This window comes from Ammospiza caudacuta, chromosome 7, assembly GCF_027887145.1.
Source record: "Ammospiza caudacuta isolate bAmmCau1 chromosome 7, bAmmCau1.pri, whole genome shotgun sequence".
NCBI classification, from domain to species: Eukaryota; Metazoa; Chordata; class Aves; order Passeriformes; family Passerellidae; genus Ammospiza; species Ammospiza caudacuta.
The window spans coordinates 37,602,266-37,625,944 of record NC_080599.1 but is presented as its reverse complement, the minus strand read 5'-3'; the positions used below and the strand labels follow the sequence as shown (position 1 = coordinate 37,625,944).

The following is a 23,679-nucleotide window of genomic DNA, read 5'->3' as shown; positions in this document are numbered from 1 at the left end:
CCGTGTCCCCTGCGCGCTCCGCTCGGCTCGGCTTCCCCAGCCCCGCTCCCGGCCCGCACCCACCTCCCCGTCGGGCCGCTCGGCCGCCGCCATGTCCGCGCGGCCCCGCCCCGGAAGTGCGGCTCTCCCGGGACAACGGGGCGGGACCGCCGCCGCCATCGCTGCCGCCGCCGCTATCGCCGCCATGCAGGTGAGGGCCGGGGAGCGGGGCCGGGGCGGGCGCACCCGGGGCTGCCGCGAGCGCGTCCCCGAGCAGCCGGTGCGGTGCTCTGCTGTGCACAGCCCCTTGCTGCTGCACGGCCGTGGGTTGAGCGTGTGTGCGGCTGAGTGCCCCGGTCTCGTTTGAATGAAACGTTGTTAATGGGAAAAGAACCGAATTATGAAGTGCTGTGAATTTGTGGCATCCGCGTTGTCCAAAGAAAAGAGCATTGAGGGCAGGTTGACAGGACAAGATACACCTCCTTTGGTTTGTTTGAAAGCGCAGCTGTCTGGCCTCAGACAGATGTTCTGGTTGTCCCGCTGGAAAAGAAAGTGAAAACAGTTTGTCCCGCTATTCCTCGTTTATAGGGCTTGTTACATTGTCTCTCCTTGTTTCAGCCACTTGGTCGTACCAGGCTTTTTGCTGCTTTTTCACTGTTTGCTTTTTTAAAGTTTTGGTTTGATTTGGTGGGTTTTTTGTTTGTTTGTTTGTTTGTTTTTTTTTGTTTTGTTTTTGGTTTTTTTGGAACTACTACTATTCATCATCCTCGTTACCTTTATCGGTACATATTCCTACTCTGTTCCTTTGCAGCTGGGGGAACAGAGTGACATGTAGTATTCGAGATGTAAAGGCGGGATTTATTTATGTGGTGACATAATGATGCTTAGTTTCTGTTGCTTTCCTAGTAAGTCTTGTGGTCGCCTTTACTTCCTTGACTGCCTTTCCAGGATTGGGCAGATGTTTTCATGGGTTACCCTCAGATAATCCTGAGATCTTATAGAGTTAAAACGTTATCAGCTCAGATAATGTCATTGTGTACAGAAACTCATGGGGTTTTTTTCCCCTTTGTTTTGCCGGCCAGGATTTTTTTTTTCTCCTTTGTTTTGCTGCCTGCATTGTTTTACCTTTACCTACTCTGTATTTCACCTTTACCTCTCAGTTGCTCCATATCAGGAGGTCCTTCAGAGCCCCTACCAGAAGCTCTACCTTTACTACCTCGGGCCAATGTAGCATTGCTAACAAGCTCCTCAAAGTGTCCTCTTAGGGAGGCACAGCATTCCTTGGAATCGCTGGTCAGTCTCACAGGGTGCTTCTTGCACAGCTTGCATCTGCCTCCAGCTCCTGATGGCTTTGGGAGGAGCCTGGGGAGGGAGGCTTGGAGTGCCCTGCTGCGTGAGAGTGCTCCTTGAGCAATGGGGTTTCATTCATCCTCCTGAGGCCTTCTTGGATCAGCACGGGCAGGGGGCCAGGGCAATGGCCGTGGGTGCCCAGCCTGGCACCTCTGCAGTAAAACACTGGCTGCCAGCCCGGCCTGTAACACAGGCAGTAGTTAACCTCCTTGCACAAACACAAGCACACAAACTGTTGCAGGCACATTTCTTAATTGGACAGCAGCTGACTAGTCCCGTCGCAAGATGAAGGAGAGTGCTTTTATCTCTAGGTGGAACAGCCAGCAGCAATCTGTTCATGAGTCCACTCCATGGACTGGGGATCACATTTTAATAAGGTTTATTCAGCTGTTTGTTTTAAGGTGGTTAAAGTGAAATGGAGTCCCATCAGTGATTACCGACTTGTCAGAGTACAAATAAAATAGAATAATGTTGTGTTCTCATGAACATGGAAGGTGCTCTCTCCATGAAGCTTACCCTGGGCCAGTGTATTTGAACAGAGCAACAACAAACCCAATAGCAAGCATGCCAACGATGTGAGTCACTCTATCTGCTTCTCCAATCGGTATTCCCTTTTTATTATTTGATTGCTTTGTCCCACCCTCCTCTTGGATTATTGTACAGTTCTCAACTTACACGAGCAGTTCCTTAGGGCTGGGACTTTAATTATATTTTGCACAACACTGTCGCATGAGTAAGTTAGAGTAGATAGGAGTTTAGAGGGATTTTGCAAGAGTCAAGGACATGCCTTGATGTCTTCAGCAGCACATCCCCAGTCTTGACACTTTGTCTGTCACCATCCTCCCTCACCCGGAAAGGGATGTCAGTGGGGAAGATTTCTTAAGCAATATAATCCCAGCAAAAGGCAGGAGGTGAGGGGTGTGTGTGGGTACAGTGCCAGTCTGTGTCACGGCAGGGCAGTGCCAGGAGGAGCTGCCAGTTTCCTTGGCAGCTGCAGGTGTCACATAGGCAGAAAGAAAGTAAAGAATTACACAAACTGGAGTCTTCAGTAGTCCACGGTCCGGGTAGTCATTTTACAAAGACTGTTTTGGATTAAGACATCACAGCACCCACAGCTGCTTCAGAAAAGGCTGAGGGAAAGCTTACTTTGATCTGGGTTAGCTTAAGTAGCTTACAAAGGTGTCGTGAGCTAGTTTTGATGACTTTGCCTGATGTGGTGAAAAGCAGGTGTAAATGATTGTGTTTTCAGACACTCATCCAGATCTTTAGCAGGACAGCTGGCCAAGCCTTTGTCTCAGGCACAAGTCTCTTGCCTAAGCAGCCTGACCTAAGGGAAAGGGATCAGTGTGAAATAATGGGATTTTTATCTCCAATGCCTCTGCTTTCTCTGAAAAGGAGGCTGCCTGTAGGAAGATTGGATCATGGATGCATGGGTGTGGATTCACAACTTCTTTGTTCTCTTCCCTTGTCTGTCTTGCCTTTTTTTAGAGAGAGGAGAAGCAGCTGGAGCTGACCCTGGAGGCACTCATCAGTCAGGTGGCCGACCTGAAGAACTCCTTGGTCAGTTTTATCTACAAGCTGGAGAACGAGTATGATCGACTCACATGGTAAAGTGTCTCCTCTTGATCACTGCCAGAGCTCTTCAGACTTGGCTCAAAGGATTAATTAAAAAACATTAGCTTCTTGTCCATAGGTTTCAATTTTCTTTTTACATTTGTGCTGGAGCAACCATTACAGATCTTCCACAAGAAAACCAGTTGAAAACCATTGGCTTCATGCTGTAATTAGAGTCACACTAACACCTTTTAATCCAGACATTTGATGGGAACTAGACTTGCATCTGCAGTGAGTAGAAGTTCTCAGATGAAAGACCTTAGAGACCCACATATATTATATAAAACGAGGAATGGTTCTTTCTGCATTTCTTGACCTTTCCTGGCTTTTTGTGGCTCTGATATAAACTGAGCTTTTGTGTTTTGCTGATTCTGCTTTGCTGCAGTTTGAGAGCCTTGCAAGATGGCATTCTCTTCCTGGAGAATATGTAACATAAAGATGTTATAGATGCAGCTTAATAAACTATATGGTAATCTTAGTGTCTGCCACTGCAGCAAAGCTTCCCAGACAAATTAACGTTTATAGTTCATGTTGCACAACGCAGGAGAGCTGATGAATCCAGCACAGAGACTAAGCTGGAGAGAACCTCCTTGAAAAGATTATCAGTTGTTTAGCTTCATTGTTTCTTAGTCTGGATAACCAAACTACAGATGTCTTCTGCCCTGGCTGTACTGCTTCAGAATGAAATTGTTTCTTAGACCTTGCTCCAGAGTTCCACTGGGAGAGGTGGTGAAAGGAAAGAAGAGCTTCTCTGTGTGTTACTGAAATCCCACACAACTGCCACTTTCAGTGGTACTGCTTGTAATGTCCCTGAGGTATTTGCTCCATTTGAGCCTTTTCCATTTAGGACTGGGGTTTGTCCACACCTGCGTGTTCAGCCTAGGTTTTACTGCTTACTGTCTGGAGCAGACTGATTTGAGGACTAATAGTGTTTTTTCCTTGCTCCTCAGCCATTTGAGTGAAGAAGACAGAAAAGCCCTATGTGGCATCCCCTTTCCATGTTTTATCTTCTTTATTTGCTTTTCCAGGCCTTCAGTTCTGGACAGCTTTGCATTGCTCTCAGGACAGCTGAACACCTTGAATAAAGTGCTAAAGCACGAGAAGACGCCGCTGCTGCGGAACCAGGTGATCATCCCGCTGGTGCTGTCTCCAGACCGCGATGAGGAGATCATGGTAAGCATGTCCCCTGAGTATCAGAAAGGGCAGGAAGTACTTCTGTCTGAGAGCTTTGCTGTGGAGTTTTCACCTACAAACACTTGCACTGGATACACTTTACAGGAGGTGTTGCTGTTAATAAATACGTTGTTGTTACTAAACAGGCACAGTGCAAATTCCTAGGCAAGTTGTTGAAACTTCCTAAGGCTCCCCAGATCAAGGTTTTCCCTGTAGCCTTGTCCAGCACCATGGCCTGTGCCCTGGTCTGGAGCTGCCTGGTGCTGGGCTGGAGGGAGAGGCTCTGAGTGAGGCTTGTGCCCCATTGCAGAGGCAGACAGAGGGGCGTGTGCCAGTGTTCAGCCATGAAGTGGTGCCCGACCACCTTCGAACTAAGCCCGACCCTGAGGTGGAGGAGCAGGAGAAGCAGCTGATCACAGATGCAGCTCGAATCAGCCCTGATGCAGCTCAGGTAGGTAAAGAAGGGTTTGATACTTCTGCCTCTTACCCCTAGGGCATGAGATGCCTTTTAACTGCTTCCTCCATCCTTCCATTTGACAGTTTTCTTTTTCGTCTGTGTCCTTTCCTGTCTGAGATTTCTCCTGCTAACCATAGCTGAGGTTTGGTTTCATCCACAGTTTCACAAGGGTATCCAGCTCTCTGGCTGTTCACAGGAGGTGCCCTCCAACCAGTCTGAGGTGAAGGCTGTCCCAACTCCACAGTGCCCTCCTGCATTAGCACTCTAAGCTCAGCTATCAAAACACTTATATTTGGTTACATGGATCCGGGGAAGGGAAAGCTTGTTCATTTATCTTGCTGATTTGTACTGAGTTGGAGGTATCCTGGCAGTTTCTGACAGTTTTCATTTTGCAGAAACAGATCCAAAGTCTGAACAAAATGTGCTCAAATTTGCTGGAGAAAATCAGTAAGGAGGAGCGTGAATCTGAAAGTGGAGGTATGTCACTGAGGTGGAAGTGGGGTATGGGGTCTAAGCAGCAAATTTGAGAGATTAGAGGGGGAAAATAGGTATATTGGAGAGACTGAAATATGAGAAACACAGTTGAGCAGCACAAATGAAAACATTCCAGAAGATGCAAGATTGGCTGTCCTGGAGCCCCCTAATTTGAGAAGGAAGCGTGTGGGTGCAATGTGAAGGTCACCCCAGCCCTTTGACACATCCACCTTTGAGGAGGTGATAAGTATCTGCCAAGAAAATTTCCCAATCAACTTTAATTAATAAAAATAGCTGTGAAAATGCAGCAGCAGTGAATGAGAAACCCTTTAGCTATGTTCTGAAGGAGTCCCCATGTTGGCAGGCTTTTGTGTGATCCTGTCTAGATAATAGGTGCTTCAGGCTCATGGCCAACCTTTTCTGGTTGTGGTGTTCACTATTCCTGGGAGTGCCACACACTACCCATAAAGGCAGTGGCATTGTTTTTACTCTCATCTTTGACACAGGACCTGAGCACAGATTCTGTCTACTATCTGGGAATAACAGTGTAACTGGGCACGTGTGTGGCAAAAAGACTTGCAGACACCACCTTGCTTATGAGCTTCCAAAAGGGGATGTTGCTATTGTTTGTGTGAATCACAGTGTTACCTGCCATAGGATTCAGCATGCAATAGCCTTTAGTGGCAGCTTCTTATGGGCATGGAGGAGTTAGGTCACTCTATCCTCCTTGCATGAGCAGATTATGCCCTGCTCTCAGTGAAAAAGCTCTTGGATCACCAGTGTCCATTGATTTTGCAGCTTCCTTGACCTTGCTGAGACTCCTGTAGGACAGCCTGTAAGAAACTCATCTCTTATTGCACGCACTAAAGTAGCAGAAAAGTAAATTCAGGACCAGCTATGCTACTTCTTAGACCTGATTGCCAAGTCTAAAAACAACTTCCAAACTACCTTCATTTTTTTACAGGTTTACGACAGAACAAGCAGACCTTCAACCCTGCAGACACCAATGCCCTGGTAGCAGCTGTGGCCTTTGGGAAGGGGCTGTCAAACCGCAGACCCCCGGGCTCTGGGGCATCTGTCCAGTCAGGCCAGCCAGGAGCTGGTGCCATCATTGCAGGTGCTTCTGGCATGCAGCAGGTGCCAATGACAGGTGCACCAGCTCAGCAGCAGCCAATGCTGGCAGGAGTGCAGATGGCACCAGCAGGGCAGCCAGGTAAAGTTCCATATCTGAGATCAGTTGAAACCCAGGGACCAGGAAAGACAAATGCAGATGTGGAGATTCCTCCCCAGTCACCTTTTAGATGTGACTAAGTATGAGGTTCCTTTTGGGCCTTAATGATATGAGTCAGGTTATAATAGAGGAGTAATACCTGTTTAAAATTGGCTCAGAGGGTGAGGTGGATCTCAGCCAACCAGCTTCAGCTCCTTAACTCCCACTGCAATACTGTTTTAATAATAGACTTAGTGAACATAGGATCATGGAGATCTCTCTCAATATGGAGAGAGATCACAGTGTAGTTTTCAGGGATACTGGTGGTTTTCCTGTGAAATTTAAGTTGGGGTAGGTAATAAAGTGGAAAAGGTTGATGGTAATGAGTTATTTAAGGTAAGAAAAGAAAGTTTTCTGTAAAAAGGTAGAAGGATTTCCTATACAAAGTGACTTTGCTTAACAGCAGTAGATGACATTTGCATTGAATATAAAGTGAAATACATAGGCATAGAAATTTGACTACACATCCAGCACCTGGACTCTAACCTAGTTACTTGTATTTGTGAAATACATCTATGATAGAAGAGTTCTGTAAAGACAATAATTGTGTATTCAGCTGGGGCAGAAATGCAAGCCAAATGCTAGGAATGTCTAGAAAAGGAAGAGGGAAACAGAATATCTTTAGGCTATTCTGTAAATCCATTGGGTACCCACATCTGCAATATTATGGGCAGTTCTGATATCTCCTGTGCTAGTGGGCATAGCTTTGGGCTAGGGAGAAGAAACTGGAAGCATATAAAATCCCAAATTATATACAGCAGGCAAATGAGGAATGATTTGCCTCATTTGCAGGAGGCCTCATTTGCCTCCCATGATACAGAAGGATTGGTGAAACTGCACCAATCGAAATGTGGGCTTGTAGATTTAGAATGAAAGGGAGATACTTTTCTGAATGCTAAATAATTACACTGTAGAGCACATTGCCTAGTGTGTGATAGGCAGATAATGTTTATATGAGATGGAAAAAGAAGTAGGTAAATAGACTTCTGGATGAAAAATTAGTCAATATCTAATCTTAGGATACCAACTCTGATTCCTTGACCCTGAGGCACAATATGATAGAAGCAGAATAGGTATTCTGCATGGAAATCACTGCAGGCTTGCCCTATTCTGGTATTCCTACTTTAAAATCCTCTGCTGTCAGGAATGGGGTTGGCCTGGGGGACCTGCAGGCTAACCCTGTATTGTCAGAATGTTTATGTTAATTGCAGTTTAGGATATCCTATATCCTAATTGATGTTTTCTTGTCTGTATATAATGATTGTTGTTCACATGTGTACTTGAGCAACAGTATTGATCCTGAGTTAAATATGTATTTATGTAAGAGTTAGAAAGTAATTTCCACTGTAATTTGGTAACAAAGAAGACCTCCTGTGATTCCTCCTGAATATCCAGAGATACTGTATCCAGGCTGGGGAGGCAGTCCCTTCTGTAGGCCTAGCAGAGAGTGCCCTGATAACGAGAGCACTTGTCCAGCCTGCGTGATAGGGAAAGTACCTCTTGATAAGGGCACTATTCTGCTTTTGATAGTGTCCATAGCTGAGCCTGAAAGAATACAAGAACAAAGTATATCTTTACCACAGTTGCCTATTAGGGATTTTAAGCCAGAGTTTGGTTTGATACCATTGGGTCCAGGAGCCATTAATTTTTGCAGTTCCTGTTTGAATTACAGTTTTGACTTCTACAACACCCATGGCAGTATGTCCCACAGCTTTATCACATTTTGCTTCAAATCTTTTTGATGTTTGAATATTTTGCTTGATAATTTTATTGCATTTTTCTTTTTTTACCCATGTTGTGAGAAATGGTGAATAACCATTCCTCAGTTACCTCCTCCATACTAGTTTTCATGTTTTGGAAATCTGTCATGTCTCCTTCCTTTATCTATTTTTAGGTGGTTTTCCCTTTGCTAAGTCCTATTCTCCTTAATATGACTTTGTGTGAAAATTATAACTTGGATCTTCCTTTTCACTCTTACATGCACTTCTTCTGGTTGTTCTCAAGACTGGGAAGACCACAGCCACTCACAGTGTCTCAGATGTGGGTGAACCATACAGTTGGTTCACTGTTGCTTTTGGAGTGATATCTAACAGTATTTGTCTTTGATTTTTAGTATCTATCAGTTACTGTTATCTCTATCAGTTACCTGTCCATTCATTGCTGGGAGTGACCCACTATGGATATGTTTGAGAAAGTTTAATTATCTTTATTGGTTTAGGCTTTTGCTTATCAAATCTTTTCTCATCCTGCTGCACTATAACTTTAACTTTCAGAAGTTACCCTTTTTTTTCTGGTTCAATTTGAAGACACTGAAGGAGTGTTTTTTTAATATCTCTCTGTGCTGCTCTTTAATCACTATTTTTCAGATCATCTCAGTTTTGTCTAACACTCTACACTTAGTGTAAGCTGCTAGTAAGATGTCTTTGAACACAAAGACATGTGAGATTGCTATCAGCAGAGAGTAATAATGCCCAAGAGGTGGATGTGATTACAAGAAGTTACGAAATCTGAAAGAGGCTTAGAAATTTATATATACACCCTGACTATAAATAATGCTGCAGGGAAGGGGCTACTGAGACTCTGAAATGGAAGTGGACACAGTCTGGGGTCTTCTGTGTGTGCTGCTGCCAGCAACTTCTGTGAGACTAAGTCCAACACTCTTGCAGGACCCTCCTGACAAAGGGAAAGGCTTACTGAGGATGAAAAAATAATAGAATTGAAGGGGATAGCAGGAGGACACAGGAATTGTCAAGGAGATTTGTCAGTAGAGAAAGATGCCAATTTGTGGAAGGGATTGATCATGTAGGTCAGAAGCTGAAAGGTTCTGTAGCAAATGAGCCTGGCATAGAACTGGAAAAGCCCAGACAGGGTAGTTATGAGTCTTGTGTGCTCCTGAGCAAATGTCCTCTCATATTACTGATTTTGCACTGCTTTTTCTCTTTTCTCTCTGCAGGAAAAATGCCGAGCGGCATAAAAACAAATATAAAATCTGCCTCAATGCATCCGTATCAGAGATGAGCTGAGGTGAACCAGACCCGGGGAACAGCAACATTTGTTACTGCTGCAGGCACCCCACCTGGATTCCTTCTAGGACTTCCAAGTCCCTTCACATATCCACACACCATATTTGGGAAGACAGGGTTTATAAGGCCCTTCCCTGTATTTTATTTAGTGCTGGGTGGCTTGTGTGGAGCTGCTGCTGGCCATGTCTCCTGGACACAAGTACTTCTCTGTTCAGCCAGAGCAGAGGACTTTGCTTCTGGTATGGATGCTATCTTCTCCAGGTCTGTTCTGGAGGATCACTACCTTTTCCTGACAGAGAACCTGAAGAGCTGCACAGAGCTCCTTGTTTCTGCTTGTTCACTCGGTATGTTCTTTCTTTACTTGGTCTTGTTTAATAAAGACCTTGTTATGCTCGCTGTGAGACACTGTGTCCATCTCTTGGCTCATAAGGACTCTTCTTTCCCTTTGGGTAAGGCTACAGAGCAGCACCAGTCTAAACCACACTGAAAATGTTGGAGGCCAAGTGCTGGAGCTGCAGGTCTGTGTGTAAAGGGGTGTAGCAGAGTGAGTCAGCAGGGTACAAACATAAGCAGCAAACATCTTGTGCATCAAAAACCAATTATGGCTCTACTCCAGAAAGCAAAATACTGGGAAGGACTATTTCAAGGCCCACAGCAAGAAGACAGCACTTGAGGAACAGAAGCACAGAGCTTTTGTATTCTGATGCTGCAGCAAATCCCAGCTGGATCTGATTTCACTTCTGTGCTTCTCTACTTCTGTTTTCTATAAAGTTTATTAGCTGCTTCAGGGGTCATTTATCACTTCAGAAAGGCATTTCAATGTGAGCAGGACTGTGACACTTCTGGATGGGCCAGGTTGTGAAGTCTGGCCCATTTCTCTTAGGAACTGAGCACTGTGAAGCCATCCCTGTTCTACTTTATGCCCTTGAGCTGTAACATAATCTGCCTAATGAGAGATTCCAGTGAGACAAAAGGGTGGGGACACATGCCCGTGGAGCCTGTCAGTACATACAGCACTATCGTAAAGGACAAATGTCCTGCCTATGGTTGCTCTTGCATGGACTTCCTTCTGACTTGTGTTGAAAGCCAGCAGTGTGTTTTACTCAATAGCATCTGTCAGCAATCTTCGGGTGAGGAAATCTCCACTCAGCAGATACAGCCTGCAGCTGCTCCTTCACTGTTTGCCTGTGAGCTAATCAGATCCAGCTTATTTGTGGAGGCTGTGAGCTGTTCTCCCAAAACAAAACCGTCCACAAAGCTGTGACTAGGGCAGTTATTGACCCATTTTGACATGCTGGCCCTTGAAAAGCACTGAGCTGGGAAGTAGAAAGTTGAGCTGGAAGCACAAACAGCTTATACAATAGCAAAGCTGCTCCACTACAAATGAGTCTGTCTGCAGTGACAGCATCCCAACCAGACTGGTGCAATTGCTTTTTGCTCCTAATGAATGTGGAGGTCCTGGCTCTCTAGGATGCCACTGACTACAGCAGGGAACTGGTGTGGAGGCAAGTTACTGGTTCCAGTGTGAGTGATTTGTGCAAAACCAAGCCTGGCAGCCGGGGAATCGGAGCGTGCTGAGAACCATGGGGATGGCTGTTCCCTGCTCTGTCTCATGTCCTTGCTTTGGTTGGAAAGGAAGGCAGAACACTGTATGTGTCAGATCCTTGGCACTCATCATTCATGGAGCCTCAGCTCTAGGATTCTGCTTTGCTTCATCCCCTCAGAGTGGCTTCCTTATAAAGCTAAAATGCCTCGGTGCCAGAGCGCAGGGCCAGCAGCTGCCTGGAGCGATTCGGGCAGCCCGGGACACAGGCAGGGCATGGCTGCCTGCTGCCCACGCCAGCCTGAGTAACACGCCTCCCAAACCGCCTCCAGTGGGGCAGGCCAGACCTTTCACACAATTGGACTGCAGGGAGGGAAGCACAGGCAGGTTTTTTTCCATAGATTTTAAAGCAGGGAGGCTGGCCAGGCTCCCAGGCTCCCAGCGTAACTTCCTGCATGACACAGGCTGCCTCGAATTAGTTCTTGTGTAAATTAGAGCACTGTTGTTAGGAAAACAGTTGATTTTAAACTGGTGTGTCCCTGCTACAGTGGCTGGTAGGTTGTTCTAGAAACTGTTTTCCTTGTTTCACCTTCGACTGAAGCTGCATTTCTTTAATTCCCTTCAAGTCAGTGGATCTTCTCAGGAAGGAACTGAGCCTCTGAGTTGTTAGTACCAGAGGAGTCAGATATTATGATCGAGCTTTCCTGATCCTTTGTTAAGACAGACTGAACTGATGAAAGTCCCTTTTGCTTTAAGGCATATTTTCCATTTCTTCACTCACATCCAAATCTTCTTATGCATCTGTGTCCCTTGGGACACTGGACCAGGACATGCTATTCTAATTGTGGGAATGGGAATGACTTTAGAGTAGAGTAGAGTAGAGTGACTTTAACCTCCTTATCCAGTCGCTGCTAGTGTTTGAATGTTTAAACAGGGAACAGGGACAAGCCTTTTACCCATAAAGTTACTGTGGAATTCATGGTCCACTGCTTGTCACTGTGGTCTGCATGTCCAACAGGGATTCACTGCTCCCAGTGCACTGTGTCAGAATAAAAGTGTGACCTGCTGGGTCAGGGCAAAGGCTCAGGCTGTGTCCTGCTGTTGCAGCAGCCAAGTAGGTGATTGGGAAGCACACTTCCTGTGAGCATGGGATGTGCTGCCATTCTGAACTCTTGTGGTTTTTTTCCCCTGCCTTATCCAATCCCTTTTGAACTCATCTCTTCCAAGCAGGATAATTTTGGCAGGAAGGAAGCTCAGCCCTGGCATGGCAGGTGCTGCTAGTCTATCTGGGCTCCAGTTCAGGTGCAGGAGAGTGATGGAGAAGGGCACAGGTTTGTTCTGGCCCCCCAAACCTCCCCTCAGTACCTGTACCAGCTTTACCCTGCTGCAAACATATGCTCAGTACCTGCTCCCCTCTGGGAGCAGCTCCTCTTCTGCCTCACACTTGGCCAGGCCACCCATGAGCTGGTTCCTTGACTGCACACACTGCTGTACCAGCTCTCTGATACTGAAGAATGTGCCAAAAAATTTATCATGTTAGTCTGACAGGCTTATTGTCTGTAATCCTTGTTGATTGGTATTTACATTTCTCTGCTTTAAGTCTTTATCAATATGATCACATATTTTTTGGTCATTATTTTCCATAGGATGTCTATTGAATAGACACACCTGTTTACCAGGCCATCCTGTTTACTCTTTTAATATGCTGGCATAACATCAACTTGCTTGTTCTCTGGAGCTTCTCCAGGTTTCCTTGTGTTACTGGATCTCAGCATTAATAGTCTGGATGTTTAAAAATGGGTGTTATTTTTAGATGCAGGATACCCAGACTGAAGAATTTTCAACATTTGCCTTATGCAACTGTTTTTTAACATCTTCCTGAGTTACTGTTAGAGTGGAAAGTGCTTCACCCTCATGACAGGAATGCCTCATCTGGCCTTCTCCCAAATGCAGGAGAGAGATATTTATTGCCTTTCCTTCCTGCCCAGCTACCCATAGGCCCACTGTTCCCAGTCTGTATCGCACATGCAGCCATGGTGGGTCATGCCCACAGCCTGTCCTGCTGCTGCCCTGGGCTGCATCATCCCTGGGAGCAGTGAAGCTCAGAGTGGTGCCACCACTTCCCTGCATCTCTCTGCATCCCGTGATCAGCATGACAAGCACCTGCTGCTTGTTTGTTCTCTTGTCCCATCCCCAAGCAGCGATGTGCACACAGATGTCTTCTGTTTAAACAAGCAAAACATAACATTTTGTTTGTTTTTTTAACCTACAGATCTTTTAAGTGGATGTCATTAAGCCTTTATAGTGAAGTGAAGTGTGTGAGGTGTGAGGGAAGAAGCAACTGAAAAGATAGGGGGACAGAGGAGTGAGGGGAACCTCTTCAGTTCCATACCACAGGTAAGGCAGGGTTTGGTTTCCATCCTCCTGCTAGGACAGGATCTTTCTGCCAGAAACATCGGGGACCAAAGAAGAAGTCTTGTGGTGGTTGGGTTGAGGAAGCCAGAGCACTTTTATGCTAAGAAACAAGATAATGGGGTGAGTGCTGCCAAAGGGTGTTCAGCCAAGTTTTTCATCTGCATTGTTTCCAAAGCAGCTTCACCTGCAGCTCACTGAGGAGAGACAAACACATGGAAACAGCAGCAGAAGATGCATTTTAACTGACCTCTGAAAAGCTCAGAGACTGCTTGGAAGTCAAAGGCACAACCACAGGGTAAGTGGTCAAGTGGTGGAAACAGCTCCCCAGTCTGGGTCTTTGCTTTTCCCTGGGCTCCCTGCATGAGCTTGGTGGCCCCAGGAGAGGCAGAGCCTGTCTATGTGACAGCTGGTACCTACAAATGAATACACAGCTGCTTTCAAAAAATCCCATGGATCTCCTCCTTCCACCTAAGGGCAATAAATCTTCAACTGTCTTAGACACAAAATGTTACAACTTTGTACCTCACAGAGATGCTGTGGTGGTAAAAGCTCATGCTCAAGAAACAGGACTTTTGGATATGTTTGTAATACATGTCATAAAAATAGTTCAAGCTGATGTGATTCCACAGTTTATTGATTGTTCCTATGATACTGCAGCTCTCTGGCTGGATCCAGGAATACTGCCCTGGTGGAAACCTGCACTTAGAAATTAATGAAAACCTTCTGCAATTTCCCTAGGAGTAACCCTCTACATAAGCATAATGCAAAGCATGCTGTCTGGCTCCTCTGAAGGAGAAGCCTTTGTCCTTTTTATATTTTTGGTGTGTGTTTTTTAAAGAAAGGAAATTACTGCATGTATATTTCTGACTGAGATGCATATTTTCTAAAGTCAGGGGTTCAAGAGCTGTAGTTCCTGTTGCAGCTATCTTATCACTGCTGCTCAGATTCTGTCATTGATTTACCTGCTGATTCTAAGCCTTCTCCCTTTGCTACCATTGTGTCCAAGCAGTTTCTGCACTGAAATAGCAGTGGGTGCTAAGTCCAGCCTGGTATGGCAGCTGCTTTCCTCTGAGTAAAGACTGTGCCCCAGGGTACTTTTGCATGAAGTTTTTTATTTGCTGGCTATGCATTGGGGTAAAGGCTATGCTTTGGGGCTTTGCTGTCTGTGGGTGTTATTTCAAAGCTGCAGCATTTCCCAGGATGTTCCTCTTTTGAAGGCAGACCTCCCCCCTCTATGCCTGTTGCCAGGTGGCTTTGGTGGGACGTAGCTGTCTCCCCCTGCCACCTCCCAGTCTTGGGCTCTGCCCACCTTGGCCTGCAGCACAGAGGTGTGCTGCTCCCACGGGAATTTGCCTTTGAAACGTGCAGCGGATGTTTATGTGGAGTTTATTTTTGGTACTGAAGTCGGGGTCCTGCTGTGTGATATGAGAGACAGCTCCTGTCTCCTGCTTTGCTGCAGCAGCATGGCGGGACTTCAAAGCACTGCCCCAAGAACCCGTGGCAGTAGCTAACACAGGAACGGTTTGCATTCCCCTGAGAAACGTGCTCTGCATAAGTGAGACTGTGGAACCAATTTTGGTGTATTTAGGCTCTATGGACATCACAGCAGTAGCAACAGCATCAATCATCATCTTCATCATCATCGTTGTCATGATGGCACAGCCTGTTTTGCTCTGTCAGCAGAACAATGCACCAGGTTGTGACTTGATTGCACACGGAGCTGTGTGGGAGCTCCCACGTGTGCAGCACCCCGCAGCTGGGCAGGGAGCCGGGCAGCCCCGGGAGGAGCTGGGCAGTACTGGGGGAGCCGGGCAGCCCCGGGGCCGCGGCGGGAGGAGCCGGGCAGCCCTGGGAAAGCCGGGCAGCCCCGGGAGGAGCCGGGCAGCCCCGGGGCCGCGGCAGGTGGAGCTGGGCAGCCCTGGGCTGCGGAAGCCCCACTGCAGCTGCTGGGGAAGTAATGACTCACAGAATGCTGCTGTGGGTGCAACCACCATTCCTCTTGAATGTTGGGATTCACTCACACAGGGAGTAAAACCAATAGGAAATGACAGGAGTGTTCCAACCCACGTTTTGAGCACGCAGCTCCCTCTCCCTTTGCCTCTGTGTCCTGTGCTCCCTGGTGTGTCTTGCTGGAGCTCAGGTGCAAGATGCTTGTCCCCTCACATGCATTCAGGGAGGCCATCAACAACACTTTTTGGGGAGGTGAGTATACACCTGTTACTGGGAGAAACAGTGCAGCCCCTCCCCATGGGAGCTGCCCCACTCCTACTCTCCCCTTTCCCTGTGCCCCTTGGACCTGCCAGGCAGGTGCAGTGGGCCATGGCAGACCTGCCACATCTTTTCTTATCCCTCAATTTCCTTTTTCTCCCTACCCGTTGTGGGTCTCAGGACATGTACTTGTGCTGCTGACTGTGCCAGTGGACAACCTCAGACGCAGAGAAGATGCCAGGCAGGCCAGAGAGGAGAGTATCCCCTGCCAGCCTGCAGCCCAGACAGGCAGGCAAAGCCCAGCCCTGGCTGGAGCTAAACATGGCCTCATTTCATGGCAAAACAATTCCTCTTTGTGCAGCCTGTTCTCCCAGAACAATCCTCTGCTCTGACAATATCCTTTCTATGGCTTAGTCCCTGTGGAGTGACCAGCAGTGTGCTCAGCCTGATGCCTGGCAGCTCACACCCCACTGCCACATGGCCGAGGTGCAGCACCTGTGATCCCTGCCCTGGGCAGCCTCTGCTGAGACTCTGTGGCTACTTAAGGTCAAGGCAAAATCTTCTCAGGAAAGTCCCCAGCACAGCCTGAAGCACTTGGGAGGGTTTTTTCTTTTACCTTTGGTCACTCCGTGGAGCTGCATGGCACCGCTGTTCCACAAGTTAGGAGGACAGTCCTGGGACACAGCTGTGGAGCGTGACATATGGGTGTCGAGTCACCAAATCTGACTGTGATCCCAGCTCCCTGAGTGAAGAAGTCACACAGCTTCACCAAGCTGCTCCCTCAGGCTCCAGACAGTCTGGGACAGGTTGCCAGATATTATCAACTCCTGTGGGCTTTAAATCATAGAGGTAAACTGAAATTACTTTGTATGGAAAGGGGACTCTGGGGATGAGCAGGGCCATGGCTTTCTCATCACCTGCTTTTTCTCTCTTCAGGAGCATGTGCCCATGTACCCAGCCTTGAAAGGTCCCTGAGAAGGGGCAGTTTTCATGTCCCTACAAGAGACAGAGCTCCCAGAGTTCCTGTGGTCTTCTGCCAAGGTGTGGCCTGTGGCCAGGCACCAATACTTGTACAGTAACCAAGGACTCCTGTTGAGCTGCATGTCCTGAAACCTTCTGACCTCCTGACCATTCCCTGCCTCCTGCCAGTGCACTCTGGGCCTTGAGGTGGTCCTGCCATGCCTGCTGCCATGCAGAGACACTGAAGAATGGGCTTCTCCAGGCTTTTAGGATCCTCAGACACCTTGCTGTGGCTATGGCTCGGCTTCTTTCTCTCACCCTGCCCCATGATTTGGTGGATTTGAAACAAGCACCATTATTCCATAAGACTATCCTCTAGGCCACACTAACAAGTAAAGATGCTTTAACAGGTCCAGAGTGGGCTGAAACTTCTGGCATGTCTGTGGAGGACCCCAGGGTGCCCTGTATTGCTGGGGTGATGCTGCCAGCCCATGGAGGTGGGTGGCAGGGCTCACACTGGAGAGGCTGCTATGCAGCTGACAAAGAATTCTTGTCACAGTAGGAAACAACAGTCATGTGTGCTGCCCACCCCAGCTGGCAGGCAAAGTCCAGCAATTAAACACACCGGGGTGAAAGTCTGCTGTCAAACCTCCAGGGCACCACCACAGTGCCAGCAAGATCCCAGGTGATGCTCACACTGCCCCTTCCATCTCAGGGAGTGCCTTTTTGCAGGTGGCATTTTAATGTAAATCTAAGTGTCATGTTACAACAGGGGTTTCAGCGGGGTCGTTTTGTGCCTGTTGGCTACAGAAATGTTGTGGGTTGTTTGCTGGTAGCTTGAGGGGCTTATAGGGACCTCAGATTCCAGGAATGCAAGCATTTCTTTTGGCTTAAGGGAAGAGGGCAACAGTGATGGGGTATTTGGCCTTTACTGCCACTACAATGTAATCAGCACAAATAACAAAAATTTTTCACAGGGTGGGTCACTTAATCTTGATATCAGCTGCGGAAGGAGGCAACACATCAGCCTGAACACATGCCCAGGCATGGCCTACCTGCCCACCTCCACTTTCTGAAATTGCAGAGTGACATGATGGCATTTAATGGGCCTTCAGGTGCTGACTAGTGTCATCTCTCACCACTTTTAGTGGCCATAAAAGGCTTTTTTGATTCTCTCAGTATAGACAGAGGTGTTGTAGGAGCATTTCTTGGATGTGTTGAGATTGTGAGCAAATTCAGCTTACCATTTTTTTTCCTTGGAGCCACAGAGAAAGTGTGCAGCAATGATTTGTGGTTGGTACTGCTTTAGAGTCCAACCTCAGGGAAAGGGAGAAGGGTACAACAACATTAGAGAGCCAGTTTACATTCACTTTTTTTATCTGATCACATGCAAAATTTTTGGTTTTTCAGGATTAAATAGAAAAGGATGGGAGGATCTGCAAATCATCTTTCCACTCCTCAAGTGTATTAAGGTGTGTAAATTTATTATGTGTGTAAAATACATTACTGAAAAATGACAGGGCCAATTGTTTATGTGTTTAATTTCACTGAATTCATTTGAAGTTTTTATTTTCTTTTAGATTTTTTTCAAGTTGAATAATGTTAATGTTTTTGCCTAACAAACCTCTCACCATTCAATTGATCAGTATTTAAAAAAAATTCATAGCTATAAATTCATTGAACAAGAGAATACAAATTTACTGTATAAACCAGGCATGATAAAAAGGATATTTTAGTTCCCCAGAAAACAAATATTTTTAGAATTTCTAAATTGTCAGAAAACTGAGAAACTTGACACCTGAAGAGACTGAAACCTCCCATTTCCCACCCAGGTGCATGGTGAGCCTAAGCCAGTCTTCAAGACTGGCACCAGAAAAGGTGCAACACTGCACCAGCATCTCTCATTACATGCAGAAAAAAAATTATCATTACTAATCCCTGAGGTCATAACCTCTCAATGAACTTCATTCCTTTTCCATTGCTTAGTTCTTACAGACCTTCCCATCTGATAGTCTGGTAATTGTGTGCACTGAGGATGGCTTCAGTATTTGTGCCTTCAGCAAGTTACATTAGCCCACGCCTGCTTTTTGCGCCAAGGCAGAGCTGTGAGGGGAGAGAGGCGCCCTTGGCTCTGCAAGGAGCAAGGAGAAAGCAGGAGAGAAGGAGCAGTGGAGGGAACAGTGCAAGGGAGGAATGCAGAGACTCCCACTCACCTCCATCTGATTGGGTCCCCATGCTAAGAAGGACCAGCAAGACCCTCACTAAAGCTAAAGTGAAAATGATATGTTGTTCTCCAGGATAAGAAATAGAGGAAGGAGCTTAAGCTTTTCCAGACAGGAGCCTGGTGCAGCCCAGGCTGCTGGGAGCAAGCTCAGGTTGTTTCTTGCATTGCAGGTGAAGAATTAATGACTTCTAGGGCTGTGCCAGCTGCAGGAGTGGCTAGGGCAGGCAGGACTCCCTCATGCAGGTATGTGACAGGATCATCTCTGGTCTGCTGGTCCAGACTGTAGTCAGGGTGACACACTTGGCTGGCTGCAAACAGCTTCTCTCCCCAGATTTCAGCTCAGATGGGCAGGATTCAAGATGCAAGCAGAAGATTACTCATCTATGAAAGATTCCCAAGACACCTTGGGAAGATCAGGCTGTACACAACAGGTCACATCACTTATGTCCCCCACCTTCCTTATTTTTGAGGGATTTTCTTTGCTATGTGTTCTTGTGCTACCCTGCTTCCAAAGAGGCTGGAAGGCAGAAACCCAGATCCACAACACATACCACATTAGTCAAGTCCTTGCTGGAGGCTGTCCCCAGGGGCTAGGAGGGGACCCTGCATCCCCCTTTGGAGAGCACAGCACCACATCCATGTCCCTGCAGCCAGGGTGCTCCTGCAGCCCAGGGTCCCTGCTCCAGCTGGAGCTCCTGCCCAGGCTGCTGCAGCACTGCCAACTGTGGGAAGGGTGAGCACCAAGGAACACAGACACCTGCTGAGCATGGGAAGTGAACAAAGGCCAATGTGCAGACAAAGGGAACCCATCAAAGCTAGTGAGTGTGAAAAGAACAACAAACTGATGGAGGAGAAGTAAAATGGTGAAATCTACTAGATGTGTTGGAGAATTAAGGAGTGAAACAGAAGGTGCAGTAGAAATGAAAAAAACTAATGAGCAAATGCCACAGAGAAATAATAGAGGAGGTGGCAGACACAACAGGGAAGTAGAGTCCAGGACCAAGAGAGGAGAAATAAATTGCATTCAGAGCAGAAGAAAAGACAGTGACCTGGAAATTAATTCCAATAGCAGGAAGAGGCTGGGCTGTGCAATTTGGGGCTCATTGTTAGAGCCTGACAAGCCTGCCAGCAAGGGTGGATCCAGAGGAGAGAGGAATGCTTGGAGAAAGCTATGTGATGCAGGATACAAGGTGGAAAATAATCCAGTATGAGAGAGTGAGAAGGAATCCACTGATCTTTAATTTCATGACAAACTTTGCAGCAGGGTTTCCATTGAATTAGAACACAAATCAACTAAAAATAATGTTGTAAAATAAAAGAACAAAAAAGAAAAACAGTGAAGAGTAACAAACAAGGCTGATGCCTGTACTTAACAAGGAAGAAAAAACGATCTAGACTGCTTTGGCTCTGCCAGTCTGGTGTTAACAGTATCCAGTTAAAGAGTAACACAGCACACAGGCACGAAATGGAGGATAAAATAAAATTTATTATGTCGACTAACTTGATAGCTTAAAAAAACCTCTTTCTATAAAGCTAAAGGCACTGTGTGCCCTCCAGGGAAGCAGCTCTGAACCTTGGGACCAGTTAGGAACCATGGTAGGTGTTGGGGCAGAAACAAGCACAGGAATTCCATGTGGGAAGGAGTGGAAGCAAAGACTGAGGAAAGGGAGCATATCAGGACACACAGGCTACTACTGAGGTACTTTGTGGATATTTTTATAAATTATTTTCCTTAAGGACTGACATAAATATTAGGTGTAATCTGATGAAATCAGAATGTTGTAGTGCATTAACAATGTAGGGGAAAGTAAATGAATGCTGTACCACCAAAAAAGGGCAAGAAAATCACCAGAAGAGACATTGACCTGCCTCTGCAAATGCAGCCCTGCCTGTGTCCATGTGGGAAACTCTCACTAGGTAAGCACAAGTCTGTAACTGCTCTTGGTCACCCATCCTCAGGAGAGGAAATGTGAACAGCAAATAGAGCTACCATGGCATTAGAGGCAGGAACAGGCAGACTAGTAAGAAAATGCTGGGAAAACTTGTTTAGTCTTCCCTGTAATGGCTGAGAGGGAGATGATTGCAGTCTACAAACACACTGCAGCATGAACACCAAGGCAGGACCGCGGTGAGATAAATTACAACGCTGGCTTAGGAAGAAGTGTTTATTAACCAGCCGTGCATCAAATTAAGCTGGAAATGAGAAGATGATTCCTAACAATTAGAATAGTGAGTTCTGAAAACGCCTTCAGAGCAGATGAGCGCGACTCCAGTCCCGGGCACGTTTTAGGATGCAGATAGGCCTGGCTGTGGAGGCGCCACAGGACGGAAACGCTCTGGAAACTGCCCGCGGTCCGGGCCGGCGTCTCTGGGCTCTGCCCGGTGTCTCCGAAAGCTCGCGGTGCCTCTTGCGGTGTCACGAGGGGGATAAAAGCCTGTGAGCCGCAGGTTTAAGGACCTGTACGGGTCCCCCTCATACCGTCACCACCACCCTCGAACCAGGCCTCCGTACCGCTCGCTGACCCTGCCGCAGCCCGCATCCTTTCCCAGCCATTTTCCACTCTCCCCTCACACCGCTCGGCTCCACAGGCAGAGCCCGCCCGGGCCCTCAAGCCCCACTGCGGTGGGCGTGGCCACGGAACGGGCGGGACGCTACGGGCGCACTGATTGGCCGCAGCTGCCCCGGGGGTGGGACTCTGCCCTTTCTGCCAATCGGCAACGACGAAGGGGCGGGGCTTCCCGCTTTAATGGCGGGGGCGGCCGTGGCGGCGGCAGAGCGGGGTGCGGCTGGTGGTGAGTGCGGGCGGCCGTGGGGTGGAGGGTGTGGGGCTCGTTCTGGCCTGGCAGGGGCCGGGCTGGGGGTGTCTGATCTGTTCTAGCGGTCATTTGGGGTGTTTGCGAGGGGGAGTTTGGGTGGAGGTGTCCGAGGTTAGCGGTGGGTCGAGGCTGGTCGTTGGGATGTGCTGAGGGGGCTTCGGAAGGTGGTTGCCGAGCCGGAGGATGCTGAGGAGGCCTTAGCAGGGTTTAGCTGCTTTGGGGAGTTAAGCTTTGCTGCCGGGAATGGTGGGTCCTGCCCCGGGGATGCCGTGTGCTGCTTGGCACCTGTTAACTCGTGTGCTGGAGGAGGCTCGTGTGTGTATATGTCCATTTTCCCCTCACCTGGGATGCTCACGGTCATGGGAGGAGGTGTGTGGTGTCTCCTCAGCGCAAGGGTGGGGAGGCCGTGGCCTGATGGGTGGGATGGGTGTTGTGGTGCTGTGACGTGCCCATGGCGGGTGATCACGCTGGGTGCGGCTGTAGAGGCTGTCACCTCTTCGGAAAGGGGGGCACCCGCAGTACCGTGTGGTAAATCCACCGGTGTGCAAACCTGCCCGTGTCAGACGGAGGGACGCAAGTGGAGTCCGAGTTGAGGTGTTGAAGTGGTTTTTGGGTTTGTGGTTTTTTCTCAAAAGCAACAGGGTCCTGTGAGGAGCTGTAGTGCTCCTTGGCTCACAGCCTGGTGCCGCTGTCTCAGCGCACCCATGGTGCCAGGGAAGGGTGCCATTCCCTGAGCAGTCGGCCGCTCTCCTTCGGGGCAGAGCCGGCCCCTCTATGCGAGGCTGGGATGCCTTCCCGGCCGGCCGGGGGCAAGGACTGTTCCTCCACGCTGTGTTCCGTGGCACAAACACCGGCCTCTGCCAGAGGCCGCGCTGGGTCCCGGCCGTGACGGGGCTGCCTCCCCACTGCTGGCCGGTGGCCCGAGCCCGGGGTACGCCTGCTTCCCGGCTCAGGGACCGCCGGCTGCGCAGCCTCAGGAGTGAGATCGGCATCGCCCTGTTGGCGCTTTGGCGGGATCGTCCCAGCTCCACAGGCAGCGGAGTAGCCCCGCGGGCTCGCTGGAAGGTGGCTGAAGCCGCACACGTCGCGGCGGCGGCGCGGGGCCTCTGTGGGCCCGCTGCGGCCCTTCCCAGCCGCGCAGGCCCCGCTTCCGGGCCCGTCCGCGCCACACCCGAGCCGGGCCGGGAACCGCCCGGGCGGGGGGACCCGGCGCTCCCTCCGGCGGCAGCGGGGCCGGGGCCTTTGCCAGAGGGACTGGCAAGGGTGGCAGCAAGGCTGAGCGGGGCTCTGCCCGGCTCCTGCCGTGGGCACCGGGCTGAGCCGCGGGTTCGTTGGGGGCTGTGGTCTCCTGGGGCTTCTCTGCAGCGGGGCGCGAGCAGCTCCCGGCGGCCGGGCAGCTTTCTTTTCCCCAGCCGTCGGCATCAATGTAACCATTCAGACGGCTCTTCCCTCCTCCCCCGGGCAGGGTGGCAGTACCAGGCCTCCCCCGCTGCTGCGACACAATGTCAGCTTTGAGTGCCGGCTCGTGTAGGTGCTTGGCCTCCCGCTGGCCCTCGCTCTGGAACGCGGCGGCAGCAGGAGGCGGTCACTGTCACCCCCCTGGTAGCAGCAGGAGGCGGTCACTGTCACCCCCCTGGTAGCAGCAGGAGGCGGTCACTGTCACCCCCCTGGTAGCAGCAGGAGGAGGTCACTGTCACCCCCCTGGTAGCAGCAGGAGGAGGTCACTGTCACCCCCCTGGTAGCAGCAGTTGCCTGGCCTCGGGCTAACCTGGCACTGGTGTTGGTCGTTCACAGCGGTCTGTGCTTCCTTGACCACTGCGGGCTCGATAAGCACTGGCAGTTCAGGGCATGGTGTGTAGATCTCTTTACGTGGGCCAGTTCCTCTGTTGTAACGAAGGGGAAGCTGGGAAAGCTACTTATTTTTACGTTGTAACAGACTAAATGAGGCAGCATAAATAGGCATTGCAACAAGAGGCTAAGCTTTGGGGGTGGCAGTCTGTGCCTCGGTGCCTGGGCTGCTGCCTGCAGAGGGGCTGTCAGGTGCTTTCCCTGTGACTGATCATGTCGGTTCTGAAGTCCTAAAGGCAGGGAGGGAAAAGTGGGGCGAATACTCCTTCCTATGCTCAGTGGGGGCAGCATGGAATAACACTGGGTGCTTTACCTGCTGGTGCA

General features: G+C 48.8%; 2 protein-coding genes across 2 annotated transcripts in view; one reads left to right on the top strand and one right to left on the bottom strand.

The window, feature by feature from the left end:
• Positions 1-186, bottom strand: part of SZT2 (SZT2 subunit of KICSTOR complex) — a 53,001-nt gene extending 52,815 nt beyond the window's left edge. The window contains exon 1 of the mRNA XM_058808086.1: positions 64-186. Coding sequence (XP_058664069.1) covers positions 64-186 — 123 coding nt within the window. The remainder of the gene's footprint in view (positions 1-63) is intronic.
• On the top strand, positions 166-9,741 carry MED8 (mediator complex subunit 8). The gene is made up of 7 exons (XM_058808913.1): positions 166-190; positions 2,818-2,936; positions 3,972-4,116; positions 4,427-4,567; positions 4,969-5,050; positions 6,012-6,260; positions 9,271-9,741. Exons 1-7 carry the CDS (start codon positions 185-187, stop codon positions 9,333-9,335), a joined length of 807 nt encoding a protein of 268 aa, XP_058664896.1. The 5' UTR covers positions 166-184; the 3' UTR covers positions 9,336-9,741.
• The last annotated feature ends 13,938 nt before the right edge of the window (positions 9,742-23,679 follow it).